General features: G+C 32.4%; 1 protein-coding gene and 1 long non-coding RNA gene across 7 annotated transcripts in view; both read left to right on the plus strand.

Moving 5' to 3' along the window:
* The first annotated feature begins 37 nt into the window (after window positions 1-37).
* Window positions 38-7,785, plus strand: tmem30b (transmembrane protein 30B). Of its 2 annotated transcripts, none has more exons than XM_005158776.6 (8): window positions 38-72; window positions 1,186-1,382; window positions 1,647-1,754; window positions 3,365-3,472; window positions 3,573-3,663; window positions 4,351-4,494; window positions 4,589-4,795; window positions 6,088-7,458. In XM_005158776.6, the coding sequence occupies exons 2-8, from the start codon at window positions 1,197-1,199 to the stop codon at window positions 6,267-6,269; spliced, it is 1,026 nt and encodes a 341-aa protein (XP_005158833.1). In that variant the 5' UTR covers window positions 38-72; window positions 1,186-1,196; the 3' UTR covers window positions 6,270-7,458.
* A 562-nt stretch (window positions 7,786-8,347) lies between these two features.
* LOC141378581 (uncharacterized) overlaps window positions 8,348-19,066 on the plus strand; it is a 101,233-nt gene continuing 90,514 nt past the window's right edge. For 3 of the 5 annotated variants that reach the window (XR_012393434.1, XR_012393433.1, XR_012393435.1), the window contains exons 1-3: window positions 8,354-8,785; window positions 10,766-10,826; window positions 16,375-16,444. This is a non-coding gene — a long non-coding RNA (uncharacterized lncRNA). Of the gene's footprint in view, window positions 8,786-10,765; window positions 10,827-16,374; window positions 18,130-19,066 lie in introns of those variants that run through there. The other 2 variants (XR_012393432.1, XR_012393431.1) reach the window with 2 other exon arrangements.

Genomic DNA, 19,066 nt, shown 5'->3' on the forward strand with positions numbered 1-19,066 from the left:
GTGACGTATGTGAAATAGGAGGAGCATACGAAAGGCGGAAAAGCTGACCCAGGTGTTGAACAAGTAAAACAGGTACGGGACTTTGTGAAGGTGTGTCTTTTGTTTTTCGATGTAATTTACGATTTTATAAAAGAGGGCATCTAAGAAAAGCCGCACTGCAAACGCCAAACTCTTTTTTGAGGTGAGTTTTGTTTTCTATGGCTTTAAGACTCCTACTCTTAAAACTGTGATCATCAGTGATTGAGGTTTTTGAAGCACGGGTTTGTTTGTTTTCCTGCGATTGTCATCGGTTGTTGTTTTACTGTCGGTTACTCTCAAGGGAATTAACCTTAACTGTAATCAAAATAAGTTATTAGAAGAAGACCGTTAAGAGACATACATTGGTCAATTAATAATAAACACATTACTTTTTAGTCAAATGTAACAAACCAAAACAATTTATACGTAACATTATTTGTGACTCAATCAGCCAATCAAAATTGGTGTTTGCTTATAATAGAAATTGTTTAAACACTTCATTCTGTTCTGTGGAGTTTTAGCAATATAACTGTTGATGTTGCTATACAATTACAATTTACAATTGGCTCTGCAGTTTTTTGTACTGTACTGTGACCTCTTGTCCATTATATTGATTCATTATTTTAAATATACTACCATGAAAATAATTAAGACTTCTTGAAAACTCTGTTTCTCAGGATTTACATTTTTTTTTAAATGTGTTTTAGTACATTTTTCTTCAACTTTCAACTTTACACATTCAGTACACTATTGGCATATCTTTCAAATTTAAAATTAAGCTTTTTTCCCAAAAAAATAAAACAAATGGAGCCATGTTTCAGACATTTATTTATTTATTTAGACTACACAATAAAAATGTTTTAAATACAGAAGACTTAAGAAATACATTTAGTGAAATAACTTTTATTTTCAGTCACAACAAATAAAAGCACTTGTTATTCTGGCCAGTTGTCCTTTTTTGGAACAAGAAAACAAAACTCTAAATGAGACTCTTTTTGTTTGTAATTTAGAAGAAATGTTATCAGACATTTATTATTGAAACAAACTTTTATATCTTACCTAACATAAGTGCAGTAAATTCAGTGAAAGATTTTTTTTAATTTGTCTCTTATCTTTTTTCCATGTCTTATACATAATTTACTTGCAATGTCTTGTTCCCCCTTTCAGAGAACAGTAGGATGAAGAATGAGGGAGAGACGGCCCAACGGCCTGACAACACAGCCTTCACACAGCAACGTCTCCCGGCATGGCAGCCCATACTCTCCGCTGGCATTGTCATTCCTGGTTTTCTAGTCATTGGGTTGGCCTTCATAGGGATCGGTGTTGGCTTGTTTCTGACCTCACAGACCATCCAAGTGCTGGAGGTAAGCCTTTACTACAGGGGAAAAAAACAGGATCCAGGTGGATTTTGTTCATTCTTTGATGAAGTAGTTTAAACATGAACTCATGTCAGTTCCTGGTTGTTTGTTAAAGGATAGACAACACTACTTAAACATTCAAGACTGTTTTAGATTTACTTTGGAGTTTACATTATACTGCCTAGTAGTAATATTATTAACCTAGCTGCTTTGTGCAAAGTGAGAGACATTTATTAAAAATGAATGCTGTCTTTTCTCACCATGTCACAGATGGACTACACGGGTGTTGCGACGGACTCATCTTGTTTCCGCTGTTCGATGACAAGTAGCCAAAACTGCACCTGTGAAATCACATTCTCCCTCGACAAACTTTTTACGGTAAAGTTTCCACATTTTTAAGTCTGATATTGTTCTTTCAATGACCCCGATTGCACTTGGTATTCAGCATCAAAATTAATAAATCAAATCACAAGTAGATGAGGAGATATATAAATGTTCACACTTGGTGGTTCGTCTACCTTTAACCACTTTCTTCACTGATATGCAGGTTTTGGCATGGGCTGGTATAAGATTCTGATGGTATACCTTGGATAAAAATATCATGATTTCATGATATTGGGATTACTGCTCTTAAAATATTAATACTGCTCTTTAGAAATGTTTAGAAAAGTAAAACTTTTTTTATATTAATAAACATTTAAAATATTTTGGAGCAGTAAACATGTCAGGCTAAATAATTAAAAATGAATTATCTTCTGCTGTTTTTATTAGTCTCAAAACAGATTTCTGTACAGATTAAAGTGACATCTTTGGATATCTTTTCTGCTGGAGATACTGTTGTCTTAAAACAGTAAAAAAAAAAAAAAAAAAAAATCTTACATATACCTTAGGGATGGTATACCAGAAAATTTTGGGCAGTTTTAAAACCTTGACTTTTCCAAACAACAGTATACCTTGAAAACGGTTATCGTCCCATGCCTGGACAGGTGTTTGCATATTTCCGATTTCTGTGGCTTTGCAGCTGAACAACAGCATAAACTACTATGACAATGATCTCCTTAGATGCTGCTTATGTGTTTTATTCAGTAATAAATGTCACTAGTATGAGTTTGAACAACATTTTGTCTGACATTTATTGACAAACTGAAAAAAAAAAAAAAACTAGCAGACATATACATTACTTCAAAGTTAGGACTGTGAACTTTTTATGAGGTTTAATGTGTATTATCATTCATCCATTGTCTTCTGCTTATCCATATTACTTATTAATTCGCTTATAAACCTGTTTATTTCTTTGAGAGTGTGGTACACATTTCTGTGATTTTTATCAATTTATTTAATTTTTATTAATTTTTATAATTTCATTTTATTGTTTATTTATCTCTATGTATTGTTTTTTTTTTATGTCAGTGGTATTTTAAATGTGTCTGTCGTGTCACGTCTGGTGCGGACAGCCAAATAGATTGTCGCTGGAATCATGTTGCATTGCATGTTGTTAGGATGTTGTAACCTTGCAATGAATTATGAATTTAAAAGGAGATACTGAAAATGACACAGAAAGCAGTTTTTTTAATTCTAGCTGTAAAACTACACAGAACGCTGTGTTTTTGTTAGAATAAGGACTGGTGAAATGATATTCTGATTTTAAACATTTGTCCGCTTCAAACCAACTAAACTTTTGTTTAAAATATTAAATTTCTGGCTTTAACAACCTGTCCTATAATGTTTAAGAATGTGGTCAACAGGTGGTCTTTGGGGGTTGTTTGAACCAACTTGACCCCAGTTTGCTCTCATAATGGAACACTCAAAATCAAATATGTGTTTTCAACTATCTCTGTAAGTGGCTGAAAGTGGACAAACTTTTATAAAGTTTCAGATTTAATTTATACTTGCATTTATCATTGTCCACTTTTGATCAGAATGACAAACACTTATCTTAATACTCAATGTAAATGTTTAAAACTGACTAATGTCTGTGCTGCTTACAGGGTCCTGTCTTCTTTTACTATGGCTTGTCTAATTACTACCAGAACTTCAGGAAATATGGCGTGTCATTGGACTACTATCAGCTCTCTGGCGATACACAATATTTCACGGTGTGCATTTGGCAAGAATGATTTTTGAAATGTTTGAAACGTGTTATATCTTGCTTTCCATGTAATGAACTTTGCTTTCCTTGTTCATATTTTCCTCCAGAGTCCACAATCTGTCTGCTCTCCATATAGTTATGACAACCAAAACAGACCCATTGTCCCATGTGGCGCAATAGCAAACAGCATGTTCAACGGTATCATTTCAGTTTTGTAGATCAACTTAATGTGTGCATGTAGCTCTGGGATGTGTCATTAATACTGTAAACCATTTTATTTGGGTAAACTTAATTTAATTCTACCTTCTGCCATAAAGGGACTGTTCACTCTAAAAAGAAAAAATGAACATTTACTCACTATTTACTCATGTACTCAGGTTCCAAACCTTTTTGAGTTTCTTTTGAACACAAAAGAAGATATTTTAAAGCAAGCTGAAATCTGTGAGCGTTTACTTTTGGGGTAGAAAAAATACATGCAATGAAAGCCGCTGGTACAGGTTTTCAGCTTTCTTCAAAATATATTATTTTATGTTTAACAGAGGAAACAACGTAAAACCGGTTTAAAACGAGTAGTGAGAAAATTATGACAGAATTTTCATTTTTAGGTGAACTATCGCTTTAAACAAGTTGAATGTTAGTTGAATTAACTAAATATGAAAAGATTCATCATAAAGATAATATTTTAACTTGCTCAAAACAATGCAAAAAAAAAAACATTTGAATTACATGATTTGAATAATATTACTTGATTCTGAAGTTGAATTGAGTTTCAAATGCAAAAATTGTTGGGACAATTAGAATTAAATAAAGGGAAATAAGTTCAAATTGCTTAATGGGCCTGTAATATTTTACAGTAAATGTTTTTTTGTTTTGTTTTTTCTTTAGACACATTTGAGCTCTACCAAATAATCAATGGTACCAAAAATCTGGTGCCATTAGATGGTAAAGGTATAGCTTGGTGGACTGATTACAACATTAAGTACAGGAACCCTTCATTTGTCAACGGCTCTTTAGCAAATGCCTTTGCTGGTAATTGATCTTAAAGTTTGAACTTGTCACTATACTGAATTTGTGACTTGCACTAGTACTTAATTTCTTTATTTTCATCAATGTTAATTAACAGGTACAGTGAAGCCAATAAACTGGCCCAAACCTGCATATGACCTGGACTCCACAGACCCTAACAACAATGGTTTTCTGAACCAGGACTTCCTCGTGTGGATGAGGAGAGCAGCACTTCCTCAGTTCAGAAAGCTGTACAGGCGAATCACAGAGGGCAATTATGCCGCGGGTCTCCCTGCTGGGAACTACTCCATGACAGTCCATTACAGTATCCTTCATCTGAAAGTCAAAACTCATTCAAGTCAAAGGGATTAACAGTAGAGAGTTATCATGTTTTATTCATTTACCAGATTTCTATAGTTAGTAGCCTCGTCATGACTACAGTCTTTAGTTATTTATAGTCCACATATGGCTTGAGTTCTGTTTTGCAGATGTCTTTTGAGCGCATTTGCCTGTGATCCAGGCCAACAGGTTTTACAGGTTGGGTGTGGCTTTTAGCTGCTTCAGAGCAGAATGTAGAAGAAACAAACAAGAGACTTTGGATACACTTAATATCCCTATGTAAATTGTTGAAAAGGCAGAACTATTGAAATTTGTTTTAAAGGTGCAGTTTTGCACAAAAATATTTCATTTTGCTTTTGAAAAATGTGTACTGTTAAAACATTTTGGATCGGTAAGATTATTATTATTATGATTATTATTTAAAATTATGATCACTGACATTGCATATATTTAATATTAAAAAAGAAAATCTTATAAATCAACTAGCTGATATATATATAAATATATATATATAAAAAATATATATATATGTGTATATACACACACACACACACACACACACATATATATATATATATATATATATATATATATATATATATATATATATATATATATATATATATATATATATATAAATATATATATATATATATATATATATATATATATATATATATATAAATGCAATGTCAGTGATCATAATTTTAAATAATAATCATAATAATCTTACCGATCCAATATATATATATATATATATATATATATATATATATATATATATATATATATATATATATATATATATATATATATATATATATATATATATATATATAAACTTAAAGTAATTTCTTAATTGGTTTAATAATATTGACTTTAGCAGTTTTTACATTTAAAAAAAAATATATGTAAATTTTTTTTTTTTTTATCCAACCAAACTATAATAAATATAATGTTTTCCAGAAGAAAAATATAATAGAAAATACTGTAAAAAATTTTAATTTTATATAACTGTATATAATATTACTATATTTACTATAGAAAAGCCAAATTTTCAGCAGTCATTAGTCTGCTTTTCACTGTTATAAATTCAGAAAATGCAAGTGGACTGGTGTTCAAAAAAGCCATTTTATTATTGTCAGTTATTATCAGTCAAACCTATTATTGTACGTTATTAAGCATAGAATTAATTAATTATGTAATTATGGCTGAACAATGTAAAACAATGTTACTTGGTGGAAGTTGAAGTTTGTTCCTTAACCACTTATTTTTTAGATTACCCAGTACTGACTTTTGATGGCCGTAAGAAGGTGGTCTTCAGTAACGTGTCTTGGATGGGAGGGAGGAACGATTTCTTGGGCATTGCTTATTTAGTGGTTGGTTCATTGTGTGTAGTCATGTCAATAATTATGCTCATTGTTTATGCCAAGTTCAAATTCTCAGATGATGATGCGTGATGACCCATAAAGAAAAAACAAATCAAGAAAGGAAAGAAACATTGGGTGTAATTGATGGTTTTCAAACAACAACAACACTGTAAAATGTCTTTCGGCATTCACATGCTAGATAATTTTAACTTCAGGTCAATTATTTATTTATTTTAAAGTAGGAATTGTTTGTTTACTTAAAAAAAAATATATATATATATAGAGAGAGAGAGAGGGAGAGATTGATGGATGGATGAGCAGATGTTCTTTAGACTTGAGAAAAAAACTTTATTATACTAATGTTCAGAGAAATAGCTTCAATGTGAAATCTTCATCTTTATTTTAGAAAATGAAGATCCAGTTTGTTACCAAGAGCAAGGGTAATTCAGGGACTGTTAGAGGTGTTTTTATTTTGTATCTGTCTATTTTTCTACGATTGTCTCAGGTATAAAAGATGTTTAAGTATAAATTTTGTTTCTTTTCTGGACAACATTGTACACATAGCCGAGTCAAAATGGTTTTTATATTGTAAAATTCTCCACTATTAAAGAAATGTTTAACAGATATGAAATATAAAGACAGTCTCAGTTGCCATGTCTATTTGTCAAATTCATTGCTGTGTTAAGGCTTTGTGTTTGTTTAGTTGATCATATTGAGAATTAAAATGTATTGCAAGTTGTATATTTTCTGTCATAAACTTTAAATGCTTATTTATAATGTTTTTATTGCTGTCTTATAATACACAGCCATAACAGCAGCACTGTTTTTGTTTTTAGCTTGACAGACATGAACGTTTTTATTTCCAGGCAATGGAAACTTTGTGCTTTTACAGTGCCAATTGTGCTGGACAATTAAATGAAAGTGAAGGGCGAATCTCGACCGCCTCGCGGAGTCTTCGTTTGCACGCATCGCTGATATCGATCCCTGTTAGTGAAAGAGGTTTTATTTGGGAGCAGTTTTCTGTGCAGGGTTTTACTTTAATTCCACACAGTGCTGCAGTGTTTTTGAAGTTCAATATTTGAGGAGCAAGGATAAAACTTCAGACTGAATCTGCTTTAAATGAAATGCTTTGATCATATTTTAATATTAAAAAACTTTTCATTGCCTGGACTTGATTTGGAATGTAATTTGGATCTTATTAAACTATATTTTCAGACATTGTCTGCACATTGGTTTGGCAAGCAAATGAGACTTTCAATAAATTAAGATTTGGGACTAAGATGGAATTAGTGAATTACTGAAACTCTCTATCACATTGTGTCTTTTACAATAAACAGGAAGCATTAGAATACTTTAGGGAAACCAATGCGTCAAAAGAATTTGGCTGGTAGAATTATTAAAAAATATATTTGATAGAAGTCTCTTATGTGTGCCAACACTGCATTTGTTTGGGCAGAAATGTAGTAAAGACGGATGTGAGATGATTACAATTAATAACTGTTTACTATTTTAATATATTTAAAACTGTAATATTTATCCTTTATGGTGTTTTCTAGCATGTTGATTTGGTGCACAATAAAGACTTCTTTTTGATTCCAGTTACTAAGAATAGTTTGCTAACAGATTTCTAGAAAATGTGATGCCTTTTCCTATTGTATTTAGTCATTTATTTAATACACAGATATATTAAACAAATGTAGAGGTGTTCATGCTTGCAAAAATTAATTATAATAACCGAGAAAGAGTGCGACATGTATTACTATTGTTATTTTTTTCTTCTGAAGAAATGTAGTCTTGTTCCGATATTTGGTTATATTTGTAAAATCAAAATGTATTGCTGCATAATATATTCACTACTAGATAAAAGGCTAAACAAGTTTTTCAGTATTCCTTCATCGATACAAAATAACAGCATTAATATCATATCTTTTTGTAACATTAAATGTGTTTACAATTACTTTTGATCAGTTTAATCAAATTGATAATGTTGGGTAAATGTATTGTTTTAATTAAAACAGACATCTGAATGCGTGTGAATATTGAGAAACTGTTTTTAATTAAGCCATCATCAGCTAAATGATAAAAGAAGCAAAGGAGACGATGTCCATCAGCAATAAAATTCGTAACACTGCTGTATGTGCACTAGGTGGCAGGGTTGGGTCAAGGTTAACAGTAATGAGTGGTAGAACACTAGATAGATAGCCTATGTCTCCCTCTCTCTTCTCTCTTTGTACAGTGGTGTTGCCTAAATATCCTAATAGTTTAATTAACCATTAAGATGGCTTTATTATTAAAACTTGCCTAAAGTTCTGCTTTAGCGCTCTTGTTTAAGTTTTAATCTCATAATAAGGATAAAGGCCTCACCACCACGCTGTGGACGTGAGGTAAAGCGGGATGCTGAACGCGAGGGCGGCCACTCGGGCTCTGGATGACTGTGTGCCTGTGCCGTCGACACCGACGCTTTTGGCCGAGCTGCTATCACTGTTTTTGTATTATGAGCGTGTGATATGGGTGCCTTCATTTCCTGTTCTTTCAGATGGCTAAAGCAAGCCTGATATTGGAATGGCTGAGAGGAAAGCGCGAAAAAAATAACAACAAGGCCAGAGGTGCATCTCTTTCCCCCTCTTTCATTTCTCTCTCTCTCTCTCTTCCTAATATAGGCATTGTATTATAAGTGCAAGTGATGATGGTTCGTGTGTGGGTGTTTTTTATTTATTTATTTTGTGCAGAGCAAGGGACTATTTTATGATCAGAAGAAATATTTATTAGACATTATACTATTGATTCCGCCCTTCTGGAAAGCTCCTCATAATGCTTTACTACTCGTAAAGCCATTTCATTTGACCAGTAATGCAGACTGTCATTAAAATGGTAAGTGTAGCTATAACAACAGATCTTGTACATAATGGCCAGTTTCATGACCATAACAGGCACAAATGGGTTTTTATTTCCCAGAGAGGTTGAACGGCATGTGACTGAAGTGCCATCAGGACTGGTCAACATAAGGGAGGGTGAAGGGTTGTGTCTTTACTGACTCACCAAGACTTCATTAGCACATGTCAGTGCAGAGTGGAGAAAAGTTGAGCACAATGGGCTATCAACCTTTTCTGAATGTGAGCACTGTAAGATTCTCAGGAGTGTTTATTTGTTTTTGGCAAAGTGGTTAGAGCTGTCACCTCACAGCAAGAAGGTCGCTGGTTTAAGTCCCACCTGGACCAGTTGGCATTTCTGTGTGGAATTTGCATGTTCTCCCCATGTTTGCGTGGGTTTTCTCCGGGTGCTCCTGTTTCCACACAGTTCAAAGACATGCACTATAGGTGTTTAAGATGAACTAAATTGACCGTAGTGTACGAGTGGTTGTGAATGCAAGAGTATAAGGGTGTTTCCCAGCATGGTGCTGTGTTGCGGCTGGAAAGACATCCGCTGCGTAAAACATGCCAGAGTAGTAAGTGGTTCATTCTGCTGTGATAACATCTGATAAATCAGAGACTACGCTGAAGGAAAATGAACAAATTAATGTTTGTTGTTTTGTTTTTTGTAAAAAAAAATGTTGATCGCAGAAAATTTCTCTGTGAAATAGAAGGTTATATAGTATAAGCTGAATTTTTCCTGGCTAACCAACAGAGAACCAATCAACAGAGAATGTCCTGGGAACTGGAAATTAGTATTCCTACATCATTCTGGGAATCAAATATTATTAATTAATAATAATATTAACTAATATTATGTCTATTTTTTGTTCAATTTATGTGTATAGCCTTTAAATTGTGTTTCTAAAAATTGTATGGTACTTCTCTGCGGCAACAATTTATGTCAAGTCTACAAATTGAATCAATTCCATTTCCCCACATGCAACGACCCCACCCCTCCAAAAAAATAAATAAGTATGCATTTAAAAGATAAGAGATAGGGATTTAGTCCTGCAGGGCTTGCAAAGTATTGAAAAACATCAATTCAAATGAATTCATGCATTTTGAGTGCGTTTGCACATCCTACTGCGACAAATGACTGCACAACTTCACTCAGCCTCTAATAATAGATTGATTCCACATTATCAAGCAATTACGAACCCCTGTTATGGTTTCTGAGGTGATGGGAAGCCTTCATAGTGCCTGCCTGTGAGTGGATTTCAGTGCAGATTCGGCATCACAGAATGCAGAATGGTGAACAATTAAGGGACTGCAGGCGCTTATGCAAAACAGACATGAGCAGATGAATCTAGCGATGGTCTGGATGCGCCAATCAGTTTTACACAGATAACAGCCTGCTCTTTTTGTACTCGCTTTTTGCATTGATGAATGTCAGGAGAGTAACAGCAGCTCTCATTCGAAAGAGTTGCTAAAGCTGATATTTCAATCTTTTAGATTTTAATCTGTCTTCTTTCCCTTTTTGGTATTAAATTCAATCTAATTTATAAATAATATAATTTTTAATTTATTGTATTAAATTTTAGATTATTATTTTTTTATTTAAAACTTAATATTTTTTAATATTTGGGTACTAAGTGTTTATATTCATTATTTTATCATTTGCCTTTTTGTGTGGAATTTACATGTTGTCCCTGTATTCCTGCGGGTTTCCTCCAGGTGCTCCGGTTTCCCCCAGGTCCTCCGGTTTCCCCCACAAGTCCAAAGCCATGCGCTATAGGTGATTTGGGTTGGCTAAATTGTCTGTAGTGTATGTCCTGGTCCTCCAGGTTGGGGGTTGAGCATTGGTGACCCACCTCATAAAAAGTAGATGTTATGAAACCCCAACATAGTGCGGCTAAATATCAACTTCTATATAAATGGCCCAGGGAGTAAGTAAGCAAGCAAGGATTTGACCATTTACAGTGCTCAACTTGTATAATTAACATTTTTAAATTATAAAAAATATCATTAATATTGCTTAAATATTTTCTATTGGAAGCTTTACAATATTATATTATATATACATTAGAATAGAGAAGGTAAATCTGGAACTAAAAGAGTAAGATTCAAGAGAAACAAAAAAATGATAAAAAAATTTTTAGTTTGTAATTTTTTTAAGATAATTTCTCAATAATGTAAATGTATTATCTATCTATTTGTAAAGATGTTTGGTGGTTAAAATATTATTTTAATAAATATATCCATTTAATAAGTCTGTTTTGTTTTAAAATAGGATGTACTAATTTATGTTTAGCATTGTATCATTTTTATCACACTTTTATTTATTGGTTTCTTTAATACTTAGTTTGCTTATTTATCTTAAAAAATCATAAAAAATATTTAAAATGTTAATACAAATTGTTTTTATTATTCAATATTCTCTTATTCAGTGTTTTGTTTTTTGGTGTTTAGTGTTTTGTAGGTAATGAATTTAAAATAAATGCTGTTTTAATTTAATTTTAAAAAGTAAAAAAAAAAAAACAGTTATGTTTTGAAAATTGATAATTTTAGCACCAAGCAGCATATTAAAATAGTTAGAAACAAATTACATTTCGAAATATATAAAAATAGGAAAGTTAATGTCGTAATATTATAAAATGTAATATTCTAAAATATGCAACATTGGTCAGGAAGGAAAAAAAAAATCTTTCACTCCTGAACGATTAGAACTGCACTCTTTTTTCTCAAAACAAGAAAAGGTCATTTACACAGCCTTTCTTTTTTTTTTAGCTGAGGGTTAAGTTTGACAAATTATTTGCATGTCATGCATATATAATGTAATTACAACCCAAAAATGTGGAGTAAATAAATAACACCTCAATTTATTCATGAATTGGATTAAATGTGCCATTTCAGTTACCACTGATTAATTAGCATGTTCAGTGCTGATTTATAGTATTAAAAGCACAATCAGCTTTAAGTGAAATTACAGATTTGACAAATACACCAAAATACACACCACCCCCTGAAGTATTTAAAGATCCCACTTAAATGGCTTTCCATTAACGTGAAATGAGACGTCTAAGAACTGGACCCTGCAGCTGAGTTTCCCTAGTGATCATCAATCATGACGTTAATTAGAAAAAGATTCCCTTACAAGTGGACGCTGGTCCTCAGTCCCTCTGGCGACCCACAATTGGGACTGAACTCAGTTCTCAATTTTGGCCCATACAGTCATCGTCCCTTTGGGATAGACATTATCATAATGCCATAAAACAGAGGCAAAGAAATATTATAAACTGTGAACAAAGGCGGCTTCATTTTAAAGATTCATTTTTCTGACAAAATGGCCAAATTTATGTACATGAAGATGTATGAACTTGAGCGGGAAGACATGGGCTGAAATTGGGAGTGTGATAAATTCTTCAATAGAGTCCTGACCGCAGGCGTCACTGTTAGCAGGTCTGGATACATTCTTAAATATGCATTAATATTCACAGTTTGTATCATCTTTCTACATTGTCTCTCTCATTAAACTCTGATTTGCCTCTAATTGGAAGTAAATGTCTGGCAGTTCACTGCTAATCACTGTAATTGTGGTCTCATTTAGTGTGCTTGATAACTGGCCTGCTCTGACTTCATCAGCCACCAAAATGCTGAGGAGAGGTTGAGTTATATTCAGCCACTCGACCGTGTGCGCGCGTGTGTTTTTAAAATTAATATTGATTTAAAGTAGGCATGATTCAAGCGTTTTACAACACTGTCAGATAGATTCATAACAGAGGGCATGGCAGAAACTTCATTGCCTCCTAAAGTAAATTGGATCTTGTGTTGGAGTTGCTTCATTTGAATTTGTTATTCTTTTCCCCACGAGTGAATCTGTAAGTAAAACCTGCCCAACAGATTTGAGGAAGTGTCTTACTGTTTCTCTGTGTGACGGTAATGAGAATTGGCATCTTTATTTTGGATCCTTAGAGAACCCACTGGTTGCCCCTCATTGCGTGACTGAAGGATGTAAAAGTTTGCTCTAAAATAAGGGACCGATCGTTGTCTGTTTGCTTTCGCTTTTTGTTCATGTCACATGGAGTCACGGAGCTGGGCTGGCTCCATGCAAAACAGGGTGTTAGTTATGAGTCCGCATGGATAAATTTAGCTTCTTTGTGTCACCTCACTGTCTCAAATGCAGACGTAAACTCGCTGGCTCTGTTTGGGATTCAGGCCATTGTGGTTTCTAGGTTGCCTCATGACTTTGTCTGTTTTTGTGGCAGCCCTCTTGAGATGTTGAGCTGTTTTTATGCACTTGAAATCTGTAAGAGAATGTGTTTTTCGTTAAGCTGTGCATTAACTGTATGATGACAGTATACATACAGAATTATCTTGTTTTGTCTCCCTCTAATTTCCTCTAAACACGTGCTTTCATTTGAAATTAGGCTATTTTAAAAGTACAAAGGTGAAATATTAAGATATTAATTAAACAATTAAACAGTATTTTGATGTTTTACAGTAATTTATATATACATATACACACAGTGTATGTATATATATATATATATATATATATATATATATATATATATATATATATATATATATATATATATATACAGTATGTACAGTTGAAGTCAGAATTATTAGCCCCCTTTTGATTTTGATTTTTTTTTGTATTTTAAATATTTCCCAAATGATGTTTAACAGAGCAAATAATTTTTCACAGTATGTCTAATAATATTTTTTCTTCTGGAAAAATTCTTATTTGTTTTATTTCACCTAGAATAAAAACATTTTAAAACATTTTTAGGACAAAATTATTAGCCCCTTAAGCTATTTTTTTCGATAGTCTACAGAACAAACCATCATTAAACAATAACTTGCTTAATCACCCTAACCTGCCTAGTTCACCTTATTAACCTAGTTAAGCCTTTAAATGTCACTTTAAGCTGTATAGAAGTGTCTTGAAAAATATCAAGTAAAATATTAATTACTGTCCTCATGGCAAAGATAAAATAAATCAGTTATTAGAAATAGGTTTTTCAAACTATTATGCTTAGAAATGTGCTGAAACAATCTTCCCTCGATTAAACAGAAATTGGGGGAAAAAATAAACAGGGGCGCTAATAATTCAGGGGGGCTAATAATTCTGACTTCAACTGTATATGTATATATGCACTGTGTGTATATATATATATATATATATATATATATATATATATATATATATATATATATATATATATATATATATATATATATATATAACAAAATTTATTTTTTACCAATATTTATTTTTATATGGATTCACAACCACTCATACATTTATTTATTATGACAGTTGTTACACACTGTTTCTTTTCAATGGGTTAATGTAAAAAAGACTGTTGAAAGTAAAAAAAGGAATCCACTATATCACTTACTCTTATGCCATTCAGGAGCCATGTGCACCCACTGACAGATAAAATCAGCTTCTCTCTCACTTTCAAGTTCAAAGCAAAAATGTTTTGATACACACACACACACACACACACACACACACACACACACACACACACATATATATATATATATATATATATATATATATATATATATATATATATATATATATATATATATATATATATATATATAATGTAATATATTAGCATCATCAAATTAATAAATTAATCATCAAGTGAGAAATAAATGACAAAAAAAGGAATAAAACCCAATTTCTCTAAAAATGATCATTATTACAGGAGTAAAACATTTAGATTATTTAAATAAGACAAATGGGTGTATTTTGCTGTCAGTTTAGACCAGTCATTTTGTCCTCTTCAAGTACATACCTGAATATAGTAGTTTAGATAAAAAAAAGAATTATTGAATGTTTCTCTCACTCTTGCGACTTGCGCTGTCAGCTGCAAAGCCAAGCAAAAGTAGGCAAGTTAAGCAGAAAGGTAATGCAAAAGTGCATACAAGCTTTAGAAGCTGAATCCTGGAAATTTTAGGAGATTTAGAAACTCGGGTCCCCAAAAGGCGCTTCTCCATGGGTATGCAAAGCACATAAGACTGTGGGTGTGCTGACAGGTCTTGCGCACACAGAACAAAACGGGTACTTAAGTACTGGAAAGAAAGGAATAAAACACTTTTTTTGTTTAATTTGGTACTTTACTAAAAGCATTTCTTTCAAATTTTAAATAAAAATGTTGAAAAGTATTTAAGAATCAAAAGAATTCGATCAGTATCAAATATTCAGTTATTTGTTAAATTTAGTAGTAATTATTACCAATAATATTAATATTGTTAATAATGGTGGTGCATTTTATGTAATATAAATACCATATTTCTTTTTTGTTTTGTTTCTTTTTTCAGGCTAGGAGATAACTGCGGTTCTGAGAAGTAATCATTCTAGACAGACAGTTTTGCTTCTGGGGCTTGAAATTGTTTCATATTTGTCAACTTTGGCTGTTCCTTCCAAGGTTTCTTTCTGACTTTTTCTTCCAATGACCTTGTGTTTGGTCACCGGGGGGCTTAGAGTTGACATCCTAAGCTGCTTTGTGGAAATATTCATTGTTGAAAGCAACGAACAAGTTAAAATCCTTAATTAAATTGTAGAAATGCCAATGCTATAGTCTATGTTATATGCGTTTATCTTTTCTAAGTTTTAATCTGCCATATGACTGGTATATCCTGCACTTACATTGCCTTTCTTTTTGTATGGTTTTCCTCAATAAATGTGTTTTGATAACATCAATAATGACATCAGGTGTACAAGTCTTTTTCTATACATGAACAGTGAACACTATGCAAAAAATTGGCCAAAGGTTTTTATACTCTGAATCTTTATTTGTGCATCACAGCTTCCCAGGAGATTTCTTTCCTCTTGTAAAAGCTCAGGTGTTTTAAAGGAGGTTTAGATATTTTCTCCTGTAAAGTGTTCCATTTTCAGCTGCAAATTTTAGAAGTGCAGCAAAAGGGAAAATGTTCGATTAATCTTAATCATCCATTACTCACGATAGCCATTAAGATGAGTTGTACTTGTAAGCCCAAATGTCAATTGTTTTTGGTGTGCTGCTGTTTTCTGTTTTTGAACCAGTTTAAATTTTATAGCATATACCTACATTTCTTATAAACACAGTTCTGTCATGGCAAATCTCTGAAAGATTTAGTGTAGTAATGATTGTTTATAGTGTTATGTGTTTGATCTTAGCAGTATGGATCTGCTTTGCTGCTGCTGCTTTGGTTATTGGTGCAGAGCATGTACCAAAACGTACTACTGCTAGATTACAGTATTAACAACCATGCTGTCAGCAAATATAGCCCACCGTTGCTTCAAACATAACATAAATGTAACCTCTCTTATGTTGCAGATCTATGCATTAGGCTGGAGGAGGATTTCTGAAAATGTGCCACAGATTGCTAACGCAAAACAACACTGAGGTATTTAAATGTTGATAAACAAGCTTGTTGGTTTCACGATAGATCTTTGTATTCTTTTGTATCGTCTGTGCTGTCTATCCACCAGGTTCTCAGTTAGTTGATGAACATGTAGTTTGCTTAGCCAAGATTGAAGCCTGCATGTTGGGTATCTTTCTTTAAGCTTAATACCAATACGATTAAGTGTGTTGCTTTTGTATTGTCTTTTGCCATTATGGAATTTATAAGCAGACTGACCTCTATCTTGTTAAGTGTTTCAGATCATGTTAACATTCTGGGTGTTATCATGGATTTGGCTTTGGCTCTAGATAAGCAGGTCTGGCCAAGGATGAGTTCTGCCAACTCAGAATTATTTATAAATCTAAACAAAATTCTCTCTTTTAAAGATTCTCTCCTGAAACCCTTATAACATCTAAAATCTGTGTACATCCAGGTTCCACATAGCAAATGGATTCAATTCATTGTATGAAATGAATAAGAATATTTGTGACCCGGACTACAAAACCATGTGTAATTTTTTTTTTAAATTGAGATTTATACATCATCTAAGATCTGTATAAATAAGTTTGCATCAATGAATGATTTATTATAGACAGCATTTTTCAATTATTATTTGTATTATTATTTACCTATTATTAAAATCTGAAATGTGACCTTTCCAAAAAACTGCAATACTGAGAACTACATTTTAAAGCCATCTAAATTAAATGCCTAGCTATGCGCATTAATAAACAAAAAAATATTTTTTAGTCATAGTAGAAATAAAAAAAAAACATTTTTATGGAAAATGATCTTTACTTATATTCTTGACAATATTGGCATTAAAATAAATATTGAAGATTGGGACTTATTTGTTGTATTTTCGGCTACTGCCAAAATATACCCATGCAGCATAAGAATGTTTTGTTGTTCAAGGTTACATATTTTAAAATTATTAACCCTTTTAGAAACCGGGTAATTACATTCCTAATCAATACAAATCATTATTGGCAAATTTAGTACATTGCAAAAAAAACATTTATTTTAAAAATAACATATAATAAATGTTTGGTTATATAAGCTGTCAGCTTTAGGTGCAATAACTCCTTAATAAGTGTACACATCATACCTGTCAACCCTCAGCATTCTCCCGTATTTTACAGTTTTATCCTGCTATTATCCCGCAAAGGTTTTTTCCCGTATTTACAGTCTTTCACTGAAGGGTGGCAAATAAACATTAAAGAGCTGAGCCTCCCTATACTCAACCCACACTGCCGAACCACCAGGGGCTGCCCCTTGCTCTTAAATGTGAGTCTGTTCTGTGCTTTTGCTTTGTTTAGGCATGGAAACAATTTGAAATAAACTTAAAAACGGCGTGATTCCCTTCCTTTTCATTAGAAGTGCCGTCTCCCCTTCATATGCAATCCTCAAAACAGTCGTATAACGGTGCATGACTGTCAACTGATGGATTTTGTACACGCCATTTGAAGCGGAGCAAAAGTCTGGGTTTTGGGTGGGTGTTTAAACAGATATACACATAAATAATTAAAATAATATCTAAAGATGTCGATCTGGGTGGGGGTTTTATTTCAAACACAAGTAATTTCGTCCTAACTGAGCATAAAACGTTAGGAAAGCAATCGAATGCTTTCATTATAAGGTTAGATGTGTGCATTTTTAAAGTGACACCTCTGTTATTTAATGTAATCAAACGAAAAAAAAATCTAAATAAATCATTAATTGGTTGCTCTTTAATCAGAATGTGAAAGTCATACATTGAAAAAACGGCTAATGAGATTTGATAACTTAATTCTATTACATTATAATAGCTATTAATTTAATAAGCTGAACTGTTTTCTAATTTATTTGCAAGTCAATGTATAAAGTACTATTTATTTTTTATTTTTTAAATAATAATAAAACTGACCGTTTAACTGTTCATTTACAATGAAACAGCTTCATATGAGCATATTTAGTTACTTATGGATTTATTAAGGGGGAGGGGGCATATCCCTCATTATGGTGGGCATATCCCTTATTTTCACATTTCAATGTTGACAGGTATGGTACACATGCATGTTTATCAACAAAATTCACTACTGAAAGTGTGTTAGAAAAGGCTAAATGTAGTAACCTCTTGTCATATATATATATATATATATATATTTTTTTTTTTAATAAATATCACTTACAAAACTAAAAATAAATATATATATTCTCTCTCTCTCTCTCTCTCTCTCTCTCTCTCTCTCTATATATATATATATATATATATATATATATAATATATTATATAAAGTCAAGAAAACATTACTGTAAATGATTTTTGTTTTAATCTACAGTGTGAATGCTCACAGTTTATTTCAAGTCAATGCTTATATGATACAATAAACCTATAGCAGCTATAAAACTATAATAAATGGGATTCAGGTTTCTGTGTTTCAAATTCCCAGACTGCATTACCCAGTATTGACACATTGCCATTCTATAGGCATTTCTCAGGGTCATCTCATCTTCAATTAGTGCAGAATGCTTACAAAGAAAGGGAGAGTCTTGCCTCGGATTCAGCATCCCAACATTGGCTGCCTGTAAAATTTACGATTGGACATTTTGTGGTGTTCCAATGAAACATATTGTTGAACTTTT

This window comes from Danio rerio, chromosome 17 (genome assembly GCF_049306965.1).
Source record: "Danio rerio strain Tuebingen ecotype United States chromosome 17, GRCz12tu, whole genome shotgun sequence".
NCBI lineage: Eukaryota > Metazoa > Chordata > Actinopteri > Cypriniformes > Danionidae > Danio > Danio rerio.

Bases quoted from the DNA above. Each gene is read 5' to 3' on its own strand.
- tmem30b (XM_005158776.6), top strand. From the start codon at position 1,197: ATGAAGAATGAGGGAGAGACGGCCCAACGGCCTGACAACACAGCCTTC. The intron at 3,664-4,350 runs GTATCATTTCAG...TTTTTTCTTTAG, and splicing joins AGCAAACAGCATGTTCAACG to ACACATTTGAGCTCTACCAA. The intron at 4,796-6,087 runs GTATCCTTCATC...CTTATTTTTTAG, and splicing joins CTCCATGACAGTCCATTACA to ATTACCCAGTACTGACTTTT.